The sequence below is a fragment of the Lepidochelys olivacea genome, assembly GCF_965140295.1.
Source record: "Lepidochelys olivacea isolate rLepOli2 genome assembly, chromosome: 8".
Taxonomy (NCBI): domain Eukaryota; kingdom Metazoa; phylum Chordata; order Testudines; family Cheloniidae; genus Lepidochelys; species Lepidochelys olivacea.
In genome coordinates this window covers 70,882,240-70,902,676 of record NC_140418.1, presented here as the reverse complement: position 1 = coordinate 70,902,676, position 20,437 = coordinate 70,882,240, and the positions used below count along the sequence as shown (strand labels likewise).

General features: G+C 40.5%; 1 protein-coding gene across 2 annotated transcripts in view; it reads left to right on the top strand.

The window, feature by feature from the left end:
• Nucleotides 1-19,438, top strand: part of LOC311525429 (uncharacterized protein) — a 48,692-nt gene extending 29,254 nt beyond the window's left edge. Inside the window, exons 17-27 of one of the 2 annotated variants that reach the window (XM_084637568.1) lie at nt 201-236; nt 1,097-1,138; nt 4,585-4,626; nt 5,334-5,366; nt 12,418-12,462; nt 13,327-13,368; nt 13,850-13,891; nt 14,489-14,530; nt 14,995-15,030; nt 16,371-16,400; nt 17,160-19,438. In XM_084637568.1, coding sequence (XP_084493694.1) covers nt 201-236; nt 1,097-1,138; nt 4,585-4,626; nt 5,334-5,366; nt 12,418-12,462; nt 13,327-13,368; nt 13,850-13,891; nt 14,489-14,530; nt 14,995-15,018 — 348 coding nt within the window. In that variant the 3' untranslated portion in view covers nt 15,019-15,030; nt 16,371-16,400; nt 17,160-19,438. Of the gene's footprint in view, nt 1-200; nt 237-1,096; nt 1,139-4,581; nt 4,627-5,333; nt 5,367-12,417; nt 12,463-13,326; nt 13,369-13,849; nt 13,892-14,488; nt 14,531-14,994; nt 15,031-16,370; nt 16,401-17,159 lie in introns of both variants that reach the window. The other variant, XM_084637567.1, reaches the window with a different exon arrangement.
• The last annotated feature ends 999 nt before the right edge of the window (nt 19,439-20,437 follow it).

Here is a 20,437-nt window from a genome sequence, read left to right as displayed (position 1 = left end):
AACTTTCCTAAAACCTCCATTTTAGACCTTTCATTTAGTGTCCAGTGGTGATCAGTAGGGGCAAAATAAGGACTAGGCAACTCTCTGCAGGCTCTCCCCTCACTGAGTAGATAAATACAAATAATTTCTTTTGCTGAGATACAGTTATATTCAAACAACTCTGCTTACATGGAAGTAACTGTTGTTGGGTTTCTTTACAGAGTTCCTCCTCCTACAACATCATTATCTGTAAACTGGTAAGCACAATCTTACACTGTGTTTAAAGATTTGTCCTGATGTGCCTTTTACGGTAACCAGAGATGTACGGCTAGATTCTGGATGGTCCTTACACAGGCATGGGGGAGAGGGAAAGAGTTTTGAATTACCGCAGAAAGAATTACCAGAATTGCAGCCCCTTCACAAAGGGGAACACTGTACCCTGAAGGGGCAGATAGGAAGGGGCATAAGTTGACCATGGCTCTGCCCTCCCCATGGTGGGACATGTGTATGATGATGTACCCCTTTAAAGGGGTGTAGCAGTTTGCACCTCACCACTGCACTGGAGAAATGTGGGAAGCTTTATGAGACAGAATGTGTCTTCACTGCTCCCTATCAATGGTGAAAAGTAAAATAGGGGCTTGTCCAACACTGTTAACTCAAGCAAAACTCTCATCAGGTTAATATTCTGGCAAAACACTTCAGATTCCTCTGTAGTTAAATAACCTGTGTATATACATTTGACTGATTTTCCTAGGAGATGCTATTAGCTCAGATTGACACCTAAAGGATGATCATTGAATGTACACACACCTGGATACATCAATGTTCATTAGAATTTGCCTCTTCTATGTCTCTGTATAGATTCAAAGCAACTCTGGAGGAGATTTGAGTACCATTCAGTAAATGGTGCTCTTTCACCAGATATGACCCTTCCACAGGAGTATACTCTCAACTTTCCATAATGTAGCCTAATGGAACAGAGGCAAAGCTTGTACCCTTCTCTGTATATTCCTTCCACCATCCAGATAAATACAGATGGGTTTCTTTTACTGAGACAGTATGGCATGTAATCAAAGCCTTTTCACAGCAAAATTACTGATTTATTGTTTCTTTACAGAGTCAATCTTCTACCCCACAGATCAGCAAAACCAATGGCCAAGTATGTACTTTTATATCCATTCTATAGGGTTTTTTTGTGTTTTTTTGTTTTGTTTTGCTTTTAAGCATGGAAAGCTTCTAAGCAGCCAAAATCTTAAAACATAGATTTGGTATATTGGTATCATTGGTGGTGGGAGAGCTGTAAAGAATAAAAAAAAATAATAATTTTTTTTTACAACTACAGCAATCAGATTTGCTTCCTGTGAATATTCTAGCAAAGCATCTGCATTTGTGGAGAGCCAACACAAATGGTCCAAAGTCAAATAAAGAGCCATTGGGTTGACTGCAATTATTTGTGTTATTCTTAAACAAGAGCAGAAGGATGCTGTGTAATTACTGACAATCAACTCTACATTAGTTAGCAGATGTATCCATGCAGTGCATAAATCCCTTTATAGTGATTTGCTTCTCTCAGAATTCAATATATACAGATCAATAACAGCTAGGACCTCCACCGTTTCTGTCTAACATTGTTAATTTAAACTTAACTTAGATATGTATTCAAGTTGCTGAGGTTCATATAATTAATTTAAAAACCAAGGAACCATTTTTCACATCTCTGCTTATTCAGACTGTCCTCTTTTTATTCCTGTCATTACTCCTAACTTTATGTTTATTATTGAATAATTCTGGAACAGTTTCCACTTCCTCTATTTCTTTTTCTTTCTTCTTTTTGGCCTCTCCCAGTTTTTCCCAAATGAATTTCAGACAAGCACATTTTAAAAAGGAAACACACCTATTTTCATTAGGGTCACTATTGCTTAGGGAAACTGTCATATATTTTCCAACCCTTTTGCAATTCTAGTCCTGTCCTCTGTTATTCAAATGCCAAGAATCATTCATAGTTAGATTCTTTCTTAAATGTTGTACGGATGAGATCATGTGGTTTATCCTTTCACAAAGAAATAATTGGCTTCTTTAGAGAAATCAGTCCTCCTCACAAAGTCAGGTAAACCATATTTATTTTTCTCAATTTTTTTACCCTCAATGTTGCTTGCAGTAGTTGAGAGCACTCATAAGAAAACTTACTAGCTCAGACCAGCATCTAAAGGATGGTCATTCCATTGATGGGATCATGGATACCTCATATCTCATTTAAGGCTCAGGTGCACTTAACTACACAGACTCCATATATTCACATGGACTTATTAATACAATTTTAAACGAACAGTGCTCTTCTATCTGAAAATCAAAACTGTCTCTGTGTGCTCAAAACACAACATAACGTCACTTTAGCTTCTGTAGGTCCCATATTAAATCAGTGGAGTGGCATCAAAGATCACTAATACAGTGTTCTCCACCTGTTCCTTTCGTCTCACAAGTAAGAAATACCAACAGACATCCCTTACACTAATAGTACAGTATTCAAATATGCTTTTTTTTTTTTTTTTTTTACAATGAAATAAATGGCTTCTGCTTCCTTCACCGGGGCAGTCCACTATTTCACAGGGCAACCAAATATTCTCACAGAGCAGCCAAGTAAGCAATCTTTTCTCCTCTGCTCTTAGTTATCTTCTGAGTAATCAATTGCTTCCCTACTGTTTGGATTATGTCCTCTAGTGTTGGCATAATTTGTTTTTGCAGGGTTAAATTACTTTAGGTTAATAAAGAGAGCGAGAGGGCTGATGGCAGGGGATACAGAATGCAGAAATGCTGTTTGCAATGGGTCCAAACTAGAATTGTCACAATATAGGCAAAGTCACTGCATGTTTCTTCTCTAGGGCCCTGAAATTATGTCAAAATCTGTGGGCCAAGTTCTCTACTGGGTTAAATTGGCACCACTCTATTGAAGTTAATAGTGCTATGACAATTTATATCAGCATAGAATTTGGCCTTATTTGTCTGTATCAAACATGACTTCCTTGGCTTCTTGTTTCTTCCTGCTGAACGGCGTTCAAAGATCCTAGCAGTGCATTTTCACCAGAAGAGCAGGGTGAGCTTTGGAGCAAGTGGTGCAGAGCAGAAGAAAAAAAAAAAAGGCTGATCCCATGAATAACCTACCAGGGCATGTGAAGCTGGTCCCTGAAGTGTGTAACTCTGGAGGGGAGTTAACTGAAGAGTGCTCTAAAACTGTTGCAAGCTAACTTCTCCATGTTGGCCCTGCTGGCACACTCTAGATCAGTGGTTCTCAACCTATTTACCATTGTGGGCCGCTTTGCAGCTCTCTGTGTGTTATGTGGTCTGCATCCACATAATATATACATACTATCTACATATATATATATATATGGTATTGCCCTGAGGATGTCACATGGACTGCAGCTGTGTGCTGATAGGGCCACAAACGGCCCATGGACCATGGGCTGAGAACCACTGCTCTAAAGGGTACCTAGAGCATATTAACATAGTCCTCATTGAAAGGAGACTACATCAATAAGAACCAGGTACATTTTAGTCCCCCAGCAGGGTTTAACATGGGTCAGTAAGATATGAACACTTTAGTGACACACTATAGTCACTGCAGCTTGTGACTTGGGAAGTGAATCCAGTATCCCAAACCCCACTGAAAATCAGTGTTGGCTTCACCTTTGGTTAGACCTTAACTACACATGTGCCAGAGGAGTGGTGGTGGAGAACACCTTGCTACTAAAACGAATTACAAAGACCACAAATCTGTAGCAGGCTTCTGGGGGTGGGGGAGAGTGATAGCTCAGTAGTTTAGAGCATTGGCCTCCTAAACCTAGGGTTGTGAGTTCAATCCTTGAGGGGACCATTTAGGGATCTGGGGCAAAAATTGGGGATTGGTCCTGCTTTGAGCAGGGGCTTGGACTAGGTGACCTCCTGAGGTCCCTTCCAACCCTGATATTCTATGATTCTATGACTTAGATTTGCTGTGTTTGCAATTTGTATTTAGTCATGTGTGCACTCTCTCTTGCTCTCTCTAACATACACTCTATATATGTGGACTTGCATGCTTCACTGGGACAGTGTCCCCAATGCCCTCTATACTCTTCTGCAATGGCAGCTTGTGTAACATCTGTTTTCAGTGTATTCACAAATAAGGGCCAGGAGTGGAATTTTCAGTCATCTGAGTGACTTAGGACCCTGACTCACATTTTCAAGACTTATTTAGACACTTAAGAGCCTAAATCTCATTGAAAGTCAATGGGATTTAAGCTCCTAAAGTAACCTGAGTCTCTTTTGAAAATGGGAGTTAGTTTCCTAAGTCACTCAAGTGCTTCTGAAAATTGTAACCCAGGTCCAAACCCCATTGCAGTCAGTCTTTCCATTGACTTCAATGGACATTGGATCAGGCCCTAAACGTATAAGTACCTTCTTCACTTTCATTTTGAAAGGTAAATCTTTTCATAGTGTAGGATGGCAAGATAAAGGGAGGTAAGTTGGAGAACTTACTATCGTCTGGTGCTTCACTCCTTCAGACAGAACCCTGCTTGAAACATTATTTCTACAATGAAAATAAATTGTTGGGATTTTTTTTTCCAGCAGGGTGGATCATCTTCTTTCGGTGTCAGTAAGGGTTGTGGAGAGGTAAGTCCCTTTCCTCTCTATATGTGGAGATTTGTCTCAATTTGCTACTTTGTATTAAAACATTTTGTTATAAATTAGATTGTGCCCATTAACTGAAGTAGGAGCTTTTTGTTTCCATTGTTGTGCCTAAAATTATACAGTGCGGAGAACCAGAGAGACTGACATTGGCTACTGTACTGAACAGCAATGGCCTCAGTTAGACACTAGTATATAAATAATAGGTACAGTTAATGACCCATCCATTTTGAGAGTAATCATTAACCATATAGTTCATAAGTACCTGAATTCTGATTCTCTACCCTCCTCTAAAATCACAAACAAACACAGCCATGTGTGAGTATGTCTCAATTAAACGTTGCTGCATTTAACACAACTATAATCAGAGATTCTCTCTCAGGCTGACTCCTCAAGAATGAGAGTTGAATTAGTAGTTTCCTGGTCAAAGACCACCCTTCCTTAGAATTCTGTTCCCCCATGTGGACACTTGAAATGACCTCAGGTCCAGTAACTCTGTATTGAATAGTGAGAACATGGCTATGTGAGGAGAAAAAGGGAGTCAAATATGAGGTCAAAGTAGTGATAGCGAAACTAGGTAAAAGAATATAGTGGAGTTAATCATGAAAAAGAGAGGTTGAGACTAGAAGCTTCAGGAGGAAAGATAAGTTGTTTTGCAAGGAAATGAATGGTTTGGGTGTCTTTTTACACAGGGTACTTCATACGACAGCAATCCCTGCCACCAGGTGAGTAACCTTTCTCCATGGTTTTTAAGGTTTGCCTTCAACTGGTTCTTAGTAATGGAATGTGTTGTTGTAAATGTAATTTCTTGTTCTCAAATGGTGGAACAATGCTGCAAACAATTTCTCTGAAAAGTGTGTATAAACCTCATTAGAGAATTTGACTCTGCCGCTAAACTGCCTAGGTGATTTTGGGCAAAATTTGAAGAACACCTAACTTACTTGGAAGTTTCTTTTTAACTTAATTAAATTGTCAGATCCAGATCATCCACCTCTCCCACCTGTAGGAGGAGGTGTGGGGAAGGATGTGGGGGGGGGGGGGGATCCTTTCACAGCGATCCCACTCCCCAACTCCAACGTTGCCCCTTTGAGGCAGTGAGGTTTGGCCCCTCTGTTGGACCCAAACCCAAAAACTTAGCTGTGTTCCTGGCTCCCTGTCAGTGTGACTACACTGAAGCCATACCCAACAGTATTTTTGAAACTCATTTTAAGCACAAGAAGAGAGGGACCCTCACTGTGCTGGGTGCTGATGAAGCAGTTCCTCAGCACCAGAGAGCTGAAAGACAAGTGACCAGAGAATAGAACATTAGCAAAGACAGAGAATTCCAGGGCCCTGTATTGGGAGGGGGTTGTGTCCCCTAGTGGGGAGAGCACTAGCTCACAATTCCCCTTGTGGCTCATGTCTGTGATCAGCATTAGGGGAATCCAGGCTCTCTCGGTCCACCAGGTTCCAACCCGGGGCCCTGGGACTGTTAGTTCAGGCGTGCAGCCGGGGAAAGAGTATCACCAACCCTGTTCCCTGGATCACTTTCTACCATATTCAGTCTCACTGGAGGCCCAATGTGGGCCAACTGTCAATTCACAACATGCTCTCAACTGAAAGGGGTCCAGGAGCTCAACTCCTTCACCCGTGGGCAGATGTTCTGCTTTCTCTCTGGAGCTGGCCTGCAGCTCCCTATTGAGGTTTGTTCCAGGCAGCATGGGACTTCTGCTGTCCCCCGAGAGGAACTACCTGTGCAGGTCTACTCCCTTGCACTGACCACCCCGACTGACCTGTGTTGCAACCTTTTAAGCTCCACTTACTGCATGGAAATTTATTCCAGCATGCCTCTTGGTACTGGAAAACTTCACTGTAATTTGCATTGTATCCATTAGCTGTTGTGTGGGAATTTTTGTTGAAGGATGAAGTTGTACAGAAAATTAGAGGTTGAATTACATTATTTGTGACTAGAGAGACAAGGTGGATGATGTAATATCTTTTACTGGACCAACTTCTGTTGGTGGAAGAAACTTTTGAGCTTCACAGAGCTCTTCTTCAGAAAAGGTAAATGTTGTGTATTTGGTTGTTGTGGTAATAGAACCGTGTTGTTGCTATTGCAACTGAGTTAGATTATTAGGGGATAGCGCAGCCAGTTTTTGGCTTTGATTAGTTCAAATGTGTGGCAATAAATGGCAGCATTTAAGGTTTACAGCTCTGCCTCAAGTGATTTCTTCCTAAAACTGCTGCCCCCAAGGATACAACAAAGTGGCGACGAGGATGGGATTCCTGTGCTGCCCCAGCAACAAAAGGAAGTAGAAGTCAAGGTGCAAAAAAACAACAACAAAACCTTTTTGCTGTTGGAAGGGGGTGAGAACTGGCTTGTTTGCACTGACTGTGCAATCTGAAACTAAAACCATGGCTACACTTACGGGGCCGCTGGAACCTTTTGAGGACACTATAGTGCAATGGCACATATGTACTGAGCGTTTTGAGCTTTTTGTTATTGCAAATGACATTACAGAAGAGAAGAAGGTACCAATATTCTTAAATGTTGTAGGGGCTAAGACCTACTCCCTGCTACGCAGCTTACTACACCCTGTTAAGCCTGATTCCAAATCTTACAATGACACTGTGGAAATCCTGGGCTCCCATTTTTATCCAAAACCATTGGTAACTGCTGAAAGATATAGGTTCCACAAAAGAGACCAAAAAGAAGACGAAACAGTTGTACAATTTGTAGCAACTTTGAAAAGGCTTGCGGAACACTGTGAATTTAAGGAGATGTTAAATGATGCCTTACGTGACAGGTTAGTGTGTGGCCTGCACAGTGAAGCTATATGGAAGCGCCTATTGACAGAGGCTCAGCTTACCTTACAGAAAGCTGTTGATATTGCAGTCTCCATGGAACTGACTACAAAGGAGGCACAATACATGGGTGCATCCCCTAGGGTGCATAAGGTGTCACAAGAACCTACCCACAAAACTATGGAGAGTCAGGAATGTAACTGCTGTGATAAGCCGGGTCACCATGCATCAGAATGCTGGTGTAAGGACCTGGTGTGTTGACACTGTGGAAAAAAGGGACACAGTGAGTGTGCCTGTAAACAAAAGAAAAAGAGGCCTGTGGTCTGGCCGACCAAAAGGGGAACCTGCATACCCTAGAGCAGACCCAGGACAACCAAGGAGACACCTCTTCACAAGAAGTGCCACTGCACATTTTGTCTTTGGCAGTGGGCTCACAGGAATACTGGGTAACCCCGTTGTTGGACGGCAAACCTATACGCATGGAACTGGACACCGGTGCAGCCATCTCGCTGGTCTCCGAGACTGTGTATAAAGAAAAGCTACAGCATCTTTCGCTTAAGGCAACAAAAACTGTTCTGAAGACGTATATGGGAGAAGCCATGCCTATGTTGGGCACTATAGATGTTAAGGTGGAGCTCAATGGACAGGCTGCTAAATTGCCACTGTTTGTGGTGAGAGGTAATTACCCAGCATTAATGGGTAGGTCTTGGCTTAGGAAGATTCAGCTGAACTGGCAGAAGTGCACTGAATGACTAAAGAAGAAACTGGTCTGACCGCTGTACTAAGGAAATATGCTGCTGTTTTTGGAGAGGATCTGGGAAATATGAAGAGAATCACTGTGACATTGAACATTAAACCTGACAGTCAACCAAAATATCTGAAAGCCAGAACTGTGCCATATGCATCAGGCCGAAAGTTGAAGCAGACCTGGAGTGCCTGGTCACAAATGGAGTCCTTATACCAGTTACCCTTAGCCCAGGGGCAACTCATATCATTCCAAACAGTGAAGAAAGATGGCTCCCTCTGGATTTGTGGTGATTTTAAAGTCACTGTCAACCCGGTGTTGTGTGCAGAGCAATACCTGCTTCCCTGCATCGATGACGTCTTCGCGGGCCTGGCTGGGGGACAAAAGTTCAGTAAGATTGATCTGAGTCAAGCATATTTACAGATGCATGTCGATGAAAAGTCCCAAGAGCTGTTGACTATTGTGACGCATAAAAGGCTTTATCGATACTGTCACCTACCCTTCGGAATAATGTCTGCTCCCGCCCTGTTCCAGAGGGCTATGGACCAGATCTTGTGTGGCTTGCCAGGAGTCCAGTGCTATCTGGATGACATCTTGGTCACTGCATAAAATGAGGAGGATAACCTAAAGAATTTTAGAGGCTACCCTACAAAGACTGGAAGAGTATGGCCTACGAGTCTGCAAAGACAAGTGTAAATTCTTCCAGCCCTCTGTTAAATATTTTGAGAGACATCATTGATACTATGGATCTTTGTAAAGCCCCTGCAAAAGTTAAGGCTATTGTTGAGGCTCCCCCTCCTCGAAATGTTAGCCAGCTTTGCTTGTTTTTAGGACTATTGAACTATTATTGAAAGTTCATTTCACAGTTAGCCACACTGCTAAAACCACTTCACGAACTCCTTGGGCAGAACAAGGCCTGGAAGTGGACTGAAGCCTGTGATGTTGCATTTAACAAAGCTAAGGGTGCACTGCTAAATTCTGAAGTTCTGACGCATTTTGATCCATCCTTACCCCTAAAATTGGCCTGCAATGCCACCCCTTATGGAGTGGGAGAGGTCGTGTCACACATTTATGCCTTCGGGAGAAGAGAGACCTATTGCTTTTACTTCACACACTCTAAGCAAAGCTGAAACTAACTATGCCCAAACCGAACGTGAGGCATTGGGAACTGTTTTCGGAATTCGGAAGTTTCATCAGTACCTGTTTAGGCAGAAGTTTACTCTTTTCACAGACCATCGACCTCTGACTTCAATTTTTGGACCTCACACAGGCATTTCCCCATTAGCTGCTAGTCGTATGCAATGTTGGGCATTGTTGCTTTCAGCGCACACGTATGAAATCAAATATCGGAAATCCACTCTGCACGGCAATGCGGATGGTCTCTCAAGGTTGCCTTTGCCAGTCAAACATCAAGATATTGCCCAGAAAGAAATCTTTTACTTTGAACAGGTAGAGAATACACCCATCACCGCTACTTAAGTAAAGAAGGCAACTCGCGTTGACCCAGTATTGTCCCAAGTTATGGACCTGGTGATGCGTGGAACATCTCGATGAACCTCTCCAGTCTCACCTGACCTAGTTACCTACATGTCCAGGAGGACAGAGTTATCGATCCAATCTGGTTGTTTGTTGTGCGGGAGACATGTCATTATCCCACCACCACTGAGATCACAGATGTTAGAACAGCTACATTCCGGTCACTGTGGAATAGTGCGCATGAAGGAAATTGCACAAAACTATTTTTAGTGGCCTGGATTGGACAGTGCTATAGAAGAGAGGGCAAGAGCTTGTATGTCATGTCAGGATGTGAGGAATGGGACACCCATGGGACTGGCCTGAAAACCCATGGCAACGTATTCACGTTGACTTCGCTGGCCCCTTTGAGGGAAGCATGTTCTTGGTGGTGGTAGATGCCCATTCTAAATGGCCAGAAGTCTCTATATTGCAGTCCACTACTGCAGAGAGTACTATCCAAAAACTACAGAGACTCTTTAGTCGTTTTGGTCTGCCAGAACAACTTGTGAGTGACAACAGACCGCAGTTGGTCTCTCAAGAGTTTCAAAATTTTATGAAGGCAAATGGGATATACCACATCACTTCAGCACCATATCATCCATCCACCAATGGATTAGCTCAAAGTTTTGTGCAGACAATGAAACAAGCTTTGAAATCGGCAAGGGGACAATTATCCATTCAAAAGCGTCTGGACAACTTTTTACTATCCTACAGAAACACACCTCATGCTACGACCCAGGCATCCCCGGCCTTTCTAATGATGGGACAACAGCTGCGCACTTGCTTTGATCTGCTGCAACCTTCTGAACCCCGACAAATTGTGCAACGTCAGCAGCAAGATCAAGTCATCAGGTGTGCACCCAGAGCAAAAGACTGAACCTTTAGCCCAGGACAGCCAGTTTTGGCTCGGAATTATACTTCTGGAGCTAAATGGATCCCTGCCACGGTCATCGCTCAAACAGGACCTCTTTCCTATACAGTCTGGACCGGAAAGGATCTCACCTGACAGTGACATGCAGATCAGCTGTTGCCCGGTCATACCAGTCCTCCAGACACATCTTCAGTTGAGTTGCCTGACTTCATCGCTTCTGGCGAGAAACCTGTTCCTGACTGTCCCCTTCCATTACTGCCGGCGGCTGAGATACCCCCGCTGGCCGGAATGAGCTGATACCACATCCTCACCCATTCACACTACGAACCCTGAGCCCATTGTCAGGCCTGCGCCCAAGACAGACACTTTCAGATGCAACAACACCAGAAGTCTGCCATAATCCACCTAGAGACAGAAGGCCTCCTCAATGGCTGGATCTTTAGCTAGTGCGAACCCACAGTTACGGAGCAAAATAATCCCTGGGGTTTAGCGGGGAACGGAAGCAGTCTACCCTCCTTCTCTAGTTTAGTGTTTGTTTTATTTAGGGGATGTTCTTTTTACGGGGGGAGGAATATGTTGTGTATTTGGTTGTTGTGGTAATAGAACCTTCTTGTTGCTATAGCAACTGAGTTAGATTATTTGGGGATAGCCCAGCCAGTTTTGGCTGGTTTTGGTTAGTTCAGTGTGTGGCAATAAATGGCTGCTTTTCAGGTTTACAGCTCTCTGTGTCTCAAGTGATTTCTTCCTAAAACTGCTGCCCCCAAGGATACAACAGTAAACATTGTCACAGATATATACAAGGTGGAAAAGACTGTTAAGCATAAGAGGTTAACATATGTTGCAGGAGATCACATAAAATGAAGTGGGCAGTTAACATCTCTGCAGTCCTAGAACACAGGAGAGTTAGTAGGTTACAAATTGTTGTAATGAGCTATAAAATTAGTGTCTCTGCCAGTAACCAAACTATAACATAAGAACATAAAATCCTGAGCTCAATGAAGTCAATGGCAAAACTTCCATTGACCTCAGTGGGGCCAGGATTTCACCCATCCTTGGTTATACATTTTGTATTTCCCTATAGTTAGAAAAGTCATCTTGCTGACTGACCCAGGTATGCGCCATTGTCAGTTTTGGCATTCCAAGGAGATATTACTATTGTCGATCAGAGTTCCTCCTCAAGGATGAATGTTGACCATCTTGGAACCTTCAGTTCAGACCATTCATTAATATTACCCTCCTTGAAGCTTCCATGTTCACGTGTGACAAACTCGTGGCCATTCACTGTATTAATGCAATAGAAGGACATGGAGTGCTCCATTCTCCATGCCATCCACTTAAACAGAATTTTTACTGAAAAGTGATAGTTTCTGTGGAGACTGTTCAAAATTGGGCATATGAGGGCAGTGTGGAGCATTTAAAAAATACAAAGCATTTATTGCTCCACAGTATTTACCTTTTTACTATTTTCAGTTTATATTTAAGTCACATAATCATCAAGTCTGCAGTGTTCACCATTCCCTAATCCTTTCTTCCCCTAAATAAATATCAATAGGGTTCTTTTCCTTAACAAAATCATAGTGAACCAATTTACTAAGAAATAATTGATTTTTAGTTTACTTTAAAGGCTGGATCATTGTCCTCTCAGAGCTATGGCAGTAGCCAGGGACATAGCTCTTCATTTTGCTTGTTAAGGTCTTATTTTACTCCTTATCACAAACCTTAGTTTTTAGGGACTCTTTATGCTACCAAAGCTTTCTATTTGTGTGACCTTAACTTCCAAGCTACAGGCCCCAAGATCTAGTCCATTGTCTTTAAGCAACCCATGTTATGAGGAAATAACTGATTTCAGATGTCTTTACAGGGCTCACAAAGTAATTCAGGCAGCAGTAGCAGTGCTTGTGGTCAGGTGAGTACTTTTTTCTCCAGTGTGTCTAAGTTTTTGTCCCAACTTTCCTCTGAGTAAATGAGCACTAATTTACTTGTCATTCTATATACACTCACCTAATTTTCACCTTTCATTCAGCTGTGAAGACTACGAGCCAGGGTCACTTCTGTTTCTAGACACTGCTTTTTTCCTTAGGCACTAGCACAGTGCGGCAGTGTTTTCACTGAAAACACCAAAGGGAAAAATGTCTCTAAATCCCCCCCAAAAACTAACAACATTTGAATTGATATTGGAATTTCTAAACTATTATATGTGTGACAACACTTATAGTATATGATCTTGACTGTTTATTTAACTATGGTCAAATGAAACCCTACGGGGCCATTAGTGTGGTGAATGGGGTTTTTTTTACCGTTCATTTGATCGTTTACATAAAGACTGAAGCTATTTGAAATTATATTGATCTGTATTGACCCCTTCAACCAGCTTTCAATGCTGCTGCACAGTTGTTCAAAATACATAATACTTTTTAGCACCATACAATAATTCAATTTTTAGTAATCATATAGTACTCAAACCTATGTACTCTGACTGAATATTTCCCTAAGAACTCACACTCCGTATGCACACAGCACATGGGCATATCAAACTCTTGTGTCACCCAGAGTTAGCATTCATTTAAATCTACATATATTCCATTTTTAAAAAAAATAGTTCTCCTATGGCTGCATTTACCCCATCAGGGCTCTGCTCTTGGGCTTTCACCTAGTGGAAGCCAGGGTAAATCTGGGCAGAATCTGTCCCAGGGAATTTTACCTTTGTGTAGGTGAATGGACTATCTTGTTACTTCTACAAGACAATAACTATCTTCTGGTTTTTTCACAGAGTTCATCCAGCTGTGCAGGCAGCAAGACTATCGTTGCCCGGGTAAGCACACTTTCTTCATCGTATTTAGGGGATTTTCTCTAGTATGCCTCTAAGAAAATGAACACTTGGTTTATTTACTTGAAGAGTAATTTTACTGTAAAGAGAGTTAGTTTTCGGAGAAGGCCTGATTTTGTAAGGTCCTGCTGCGGGGTTCAGGACACCCTTAGTTTCCATTCATCTTGCAGAATTGGGATATACTGAAATTAGTGGACATTAAACTGGAATAGAATTATTTCATCCAAACAGTGCTCAGGAACGCTGTACAGTTGTTGCACTCAACAAACATGGGAGGTGTGGACCTGGGAATTATGTACAAATAAGCCTTTGTATTATAATTATGTATTATACCATTTAATTTATAGGCCAAAAGGTCTTTGGATATCAGAACAAATAAAAATATAGCCCAAAATGAGGCATTGTGCCTGAATGTACATGTCAAAATTTTCATGGGTTACTAGCTCATTTCGTTGTCTTTTTACAGGATACAGCTCATGCTCTAAGCAGAAGCAGTTACAATGGACAGGTAAAGCAATACCGGTCATTTTTTCCTAGAATTTTGTCTCAGAGTAAAGCTGTTGTAATGCTAGCAGTTTTGAGGGTAGACATACGCTAAAGCTAGGTCTACAGTACCACATATGCTGGCAAAACGTACGTTGTTCAGAGTTGTGACTATTCCACCCCCTAGCTGTCACCTAAACTAGTGGCTAGAGAAAGAGTACAAGGTCACTGGACCATATTCACCTGTTTCCATAAGATGTCTCCTGACAAATAGTAGTTTTTCAGGATAAAAGACCCAAGGTGATGTACACCAAGAGAGTAGTATTCAGAGTCTCTTTTATGTGATGAACCCTCAGAACAGAATACATATTGTTAATGACACAAAGAGCTCAGAGGCAGATCCATCCAGTGGAGACAGAGCATTTCCTGCTACAAGTGCATGCTAGATAGACTGTTGTGTGTGCATATGCGTGGAGAACCCAATACGCACTATTGGCAAACAAGAGTGCAAATCTGGCGGCTAAACCAGTATAGAACTACATTGTGGGGGAAATCTTCTTGTAAAATGATGGTGGTATAATTGTTCTCACAGAGAAATTACTCATTTTTGTTTTCTTTACAGAACGAATCCTCTAGCACAAACAGCATTAGTGCCAATGTCGAGGTAATGACACATTCTCTACTGAATTTAAAGTCTCCCCCCAAAGAGCTTCCTAGTGAATGAACATTCAAGTTTCAGAAATTACCTCCACTTGTGTTGTACAGTGAACATGGTTACACAGGGACTGAAGTTATTTGATGATGAACTGATTTGGAATGTCACTTTCTGATCAGATCTAAACTCCTATAGGAGTTATCTCAACTTCCTTAGAATCCCCATCCTTCATACTTCCACAGCTGTTAAAAGCCTGTCTGATCATTATACTTACTCCATCGCAGGACATGAGCTGTCTTTCATTTTGGCTACTGTTCAAAGAGAACTTTTAACAGAAAAACAATCATTCAAAATCATTCAATCATCCTGTACAATCAGGAAAGTACAAATAAAGTAAATATCTGTTCCTCAAACTGGACTATAGTTAAAGACGATCTTTTACACTAAAATAACTGGTTTGTACCTCTTTACAGGGATTACCTTCAGGAGGAAACTAGTCTGGTGGAGACGTAAGTCCTGTTTTCCCCATAGTATTTACCACTTTCTTCCAGGAAAGTGAAAATAATAGATATCATTTGGATATCAGTTCTGCTGTGAGAAATATGTTCAAGAATTACTTTACTCTGAGTAAAAAAATACATAAGAATACTGGATGTTACTACTCTGCAGTGGAGTAGCAACACAAATGCTGCACATCACAATGGGGAGCCATTACAGTAAATCAACACATGTGTAGCATAATGTAGTTCTCTCTCTCTCGCTCAAACTAGTCATGCATAATCACCCGAGGGTTTCCCATATGATGCAGGCACACTCCAGGTCTGCATGCTCAGTCTGTAGGCACCATCTTTTCATGTAATAATAGAGTTGTAATTAGAACTTTATATTCCTGGTATCAGTCTAAGTACCTAAAGTACAAAGACTGCAGCACATTCATGAGAAGATACTCCGAGGCATGGTTGTTGTTTGAACGGCACCTATAGTTGTGGCATGGGATATTTTATTGAAAACTTCCTTCAGTTTCAAACCATAATGATACTATAGTAATCCCATATAAGGAATCACATCTGACAGAAAATTCAGAGTGATTCAACAGCTTCCTTTCTCATTAACCAGAATGAAATAGCTTGGTCTCCTTGCAGAAAAAAAAAATAGTGGCTGCTGTTTTGAAATACTTGGGTTTTTTATCTTACTGTAGCCAGACTTTTGTGCGGTGTATTAAGACCACGCAGCTCACAGTAGTTGGCTCATGTAATGGTGGAATTCACACCAGTGCAGAGGGCCAGCACAAATAAATTTTAGGTTGCTTTTCCTCACAGACCTACAATCACAGAAGGTATTTTTAAACACATTATACTTTGTTTACACTTTTGTCTGCTAGACTGAAACAGTTACGAAATTTCTGTTCTTCATGTAGGTACTTACAGATTATGATCAAGTCATCCCTTAACCTTATCTTCTTTTGATATCTGTTTAGTTTGAGCACCTCGAATCTTTTACTGTAAGCCATGTTTTCTAATCTTTTTAACCAGTCTCATGCCTCTTCTCTGAACCCTCTCAAAGGTTTTCAACATCCTTCTTGAATTGTGGACACCAGGCCTGTGTGTAATGTAAGGTAGCTGAATGAAAGGAAACAAAATAAATGTTCTTTCATTCCATTTAGCAAGGATTTTTAGATAAAGTCAGTGAGCCTGATTCACTGCTCCATTTTATGTCCATGCAACTTTGTCTTTGTGAGATTACAGCAGTTTCAAACCACTTTCTCAGAATAGTCAAACCCTCATACCATAATTTAAAAACCATTTTACATGTGGGAGGAAATAACTGTTTCCATTTTTTTATTAAACAGGGCTCACATTCCTCAGAAGGTGGTTACAGAGTAAGCACTCTTCCCTTATAGCTTTTACTGTTTTCTTCTAATATGCAGCTTACATTGAAAATATTGATATAATTTTGATTAGGGCTGTTTGTGATATGAGGGATCTATCAGAGTTCCTTTAGTCGATGCAAATATCTGAGAATATTGAACGTTATAGTGAAGTATAATAGGCTCATCAAATTTGAGTAGAAGTATACAAAATACTGAATTTCCACTGTATTGCTTCGATTCAGCCTACCACTTAGAAACTGAATGCGTGGTTATTTTTTAGATTTGGTCTAATAATTGGAATATTTCATTATTCAGAATCCTCTGCCTTTAAAGGACCAGTATTTCCTTTTCAGTGCCAGGTAACTGAACACAGCACCCCATTGAAACCCAGCATAAATGAACACAACTCTACAGGAATCTCTGGCCTGCACCTCCTTAAACCAAGTCTGAATTTGGTGCACGGATTCTGAGTTCTGCAGACAAACCAAAAAGGCTAACTGTCACACATACTCCTCCCGTACAGTTGTTGTTTTTTTTACCCCACCACATAAAGTTATTTATGTAATATACTGGCTAGCCAGTACTTCTACCCAAACCACACAGTCAACATTTATTAATGCGAACAGATAAGTAGTGCAGTTCTCTGGAATTTACCATGCTTTGAGAATCACAATGAATAAAATTGTTCTTTGCTTCGGATTTATCAAATTGTTCCTCATTGCCTGGCTGTTTCTGAGAATGAGTAACATGTATTTCTGTTCTTTGTAGAGCTCTGCTGGGACACAGTCCAGCCCTGGCCTTTTGCTGCTATTCAGTGTTTTGAGTGCCTTTGCCATCTCTTCTTCAGTTGTGCCCAAGTGAACATCTGAAGACGTGACTGGAGACCACAAAGCGTATTCTGTAATAACAGATTAATTTTCTGTACAAAATTCTAGTCAACGTTGAATATATAATTTGTTGGTTTGTTGTAATGTCATTATGTATGGTTAATATGCCACGCTTTTGATTAGTTCTACCTTTTTTAGTTTACAGTATATGCTGGTTTATTTTTCAGTATTTTAGGCATCATTTGAAAAGGAGATATTGTGTCCTAACTATATTAATTTTTATTTCTAACTGATGTGATGAATACTTGATTTGAATCTGATCTAATTGTGAATCCAGCCACTCAGATATCTGGAACCACATGGCTATTAACCTGGGGGTGGGGGGAATTGCAGATTGTCATGTGTGAAAGCTGAAGGCTCTCACTCGTCATTACATAAAGCCAATCCTGTAATTTGTATAAAAAGGCCTCAGTGGAACAGAAAAGCAGTGTTGGACCATTACTCTTAATCTATTACAGTAATTAAACTAGAACTAAGTGTAAATCTTGCAATGCACAAATTTCTTATTGCAGTGAAACTTTTGGATATTCACCTCTTCTATAAAAGGCCATTGAAGGGAGACCTTCTGATACTTAAAATAGAACACCGTGTGTCTAGACCAGTGGTTTTTAACCTTTTTTCATTTGCAGACCTCTAAAAAAGATTTCAAACTGGAGGTGTAGACCCTTTGGAAATCTTAGACATAGTCTGTGGACCACAGTTTGAAAACCACAGATCTGGACACACTCCACCTAATGCCTTAGTAGGGAGTGTAGCCCGGAAGAAGCTATGGAAGGCTAATAACCTTGGAACTGGTGAAAACCCACCCACTCTGGGAATGTTTGAGAATTACTCTGGCTACTGAAACTGCTAGTATCTCTGTATCAGCTCTCTTTCAGCAAGTATTTTGCCTAAACTACAAGACCTGATTTATTGTCAAATTTAATCTCAAGAATGATATTGAGATCCATAAAATAGTATTGATGTGCAGCAGACATAGTCTGAGAGAAACATCATCTTTGACTGGCAAGGATTTCAAGGAAACAAAGTTTTACATATAGCATCTTTTAGCAGTGTTTTCCCTTGGAGCTCTGTTCAGAAGTGTTGCCTTTGAAAGGCTGGATATGGAATCTGGGAAGATGCAGATTACACCCAGAAAATGCAAATGCTAGTAGTTTTAAAATGTAACCTGTTAACATACTCACTTCCAAGCAATAAATTCCTAGCAGCAGGTAAATGGTGTTTAATAAATTACATCTTTATTGTACTGTCTCTAACAGATGTGTACAACTGTCCTAGTTCCAACAGCATGGTATGTTTTAAGATAGGTTGAATGTTAACCACATGCACCTAAAACACTTTAAAAGAAATTAATCCAAGACCTATAGAAGTTGTACGTAGTCTTAAAGCACTTAAAACTATATCCACACTGTAAACCTGAAATCCTGTCCCCATTGAAGTTGATGGGAATTTTGCCATTGACTTCAATAGGGCCAGGATTTCACCCATTGCTGTTTTTTCCCCCTATGTTCTGTACAGAGCACACTGTCAGCATTCCATAAATACTTAATATTATCAAACCAAATCCTGAAGTCATTACTCACTCAAAATGAGTTTTGCTTGAATAAGAACTCCTAGATTTGACCCATAGTGCATATCTTTAAAACAGATTTATATATACAATAAAATAGTTATCTAAAATACAATATGCTGTGTAGTGTTCATTTGCATAACTTTATTGCAGCAGTGCAATATCTATCATTGGGTCCATACAATGTCTTGCCATTCATCACTTTTCTGAGGTATAAAAAAATTAGTTTTAAAACTGTTTTTGGTATAATACTTGTGAGCAGTTTTATGTGAATTATGAAACTCATAACATATGATAACTAAGTGTGGGCAGAGTGAAAATGCAAGGATTGTAGGTGTAAATAATGTGGACCTGAGAATTATGAGTTTGGGTGAAGTGATGTTTGAGAGAAAAATACCATAATTTTCCCTTATTACAAGGTTTTTCTAAAGTATTCTCTGTATGGCTTTGTCTCCAAATCAATAGCAGGAACAAAGGTAACATGGGATAGTTGGAGTGAATCTCTACACTGAATTAATAAGAGAAAAAGAGAGGCTTTATATATAATATTGTTTTCCTTATTCTAATAAAACTTGTTCAGCTGTTAAAAATTTTCTGTAATTATTTTCCATTCGCACAAGACACCCACCAATAGATATGATCATCTGAGCAGTTTCTATAGTTAGCTAGGAGTTTTGGGCTGCCACTTCTAGATGGGAAAGAAATTGAGTCAGAACTATTCTTTGGGTACAATGAGCATCAAGGCTGCAACTCTAACAATCAGACTATGCACGTGTCATGAAGAAAGCTGTGGAAATCAGTGGGACTTAAACTTTGCTCCAAGTACTTGCTGGGATTATTATTTTCTATAGCACTTTTCAGAAGCATTAAAGTGCTTTACAGAATTATAGACAAAACCACATATACATGATCATGTCATTAAATCCTCTTGTGAATAGAGTAGCCATAACCCCATACAGCAAAATTGCACAACACTTTTAGATTGGGAAGTGAAGACTACTGAATTCAATTTAAGTGTGGGGAAGTAGATGGGCAAAAAGTATTTACCCAAACTGGAACTTGGCCATGACACCAGGGCTTACATCTTTATTCTTGCAAAAAAAAAAAAAAAAAAAAAGCAGCCATGTGCTGTTTAACAAGTGGTCACATCCTTGGTTTTGTGTTATCTGAAATATGGCATTTCCTGTCCCTTAACAACGTAGTAGGACATTTGCTCAGTACTACCTTAGAGAAAGTTTGCAAACCTTTCCCACTGTCTGACACTGAAAACTTCAGTGTTGACTGGCTGTTTGCTGCTGCTGACGCTTTCTAGTGTCATCTACTGTACTCTGTTAGAGAGATGGATTATTACAATGTCAGTATTGGCTGGCCCACTGTACAAATACCAACAGTGTTAATGCTGCTAGAGCTGAATCAGTACTAGCAACAGCGAGAAATCTTTCTAAAACTTCCTTTAGTGTGCACACAACTAGAAGAAAAGTGTTAGCTTGAAATTTTAGGAAATCAGTCAGACTTTGATTGCACAAAGTTTAACTGATGGCTTATGGCTGATGTTTTAGGTGTATTTCTTTCAGCGTCTGTTTTATGAT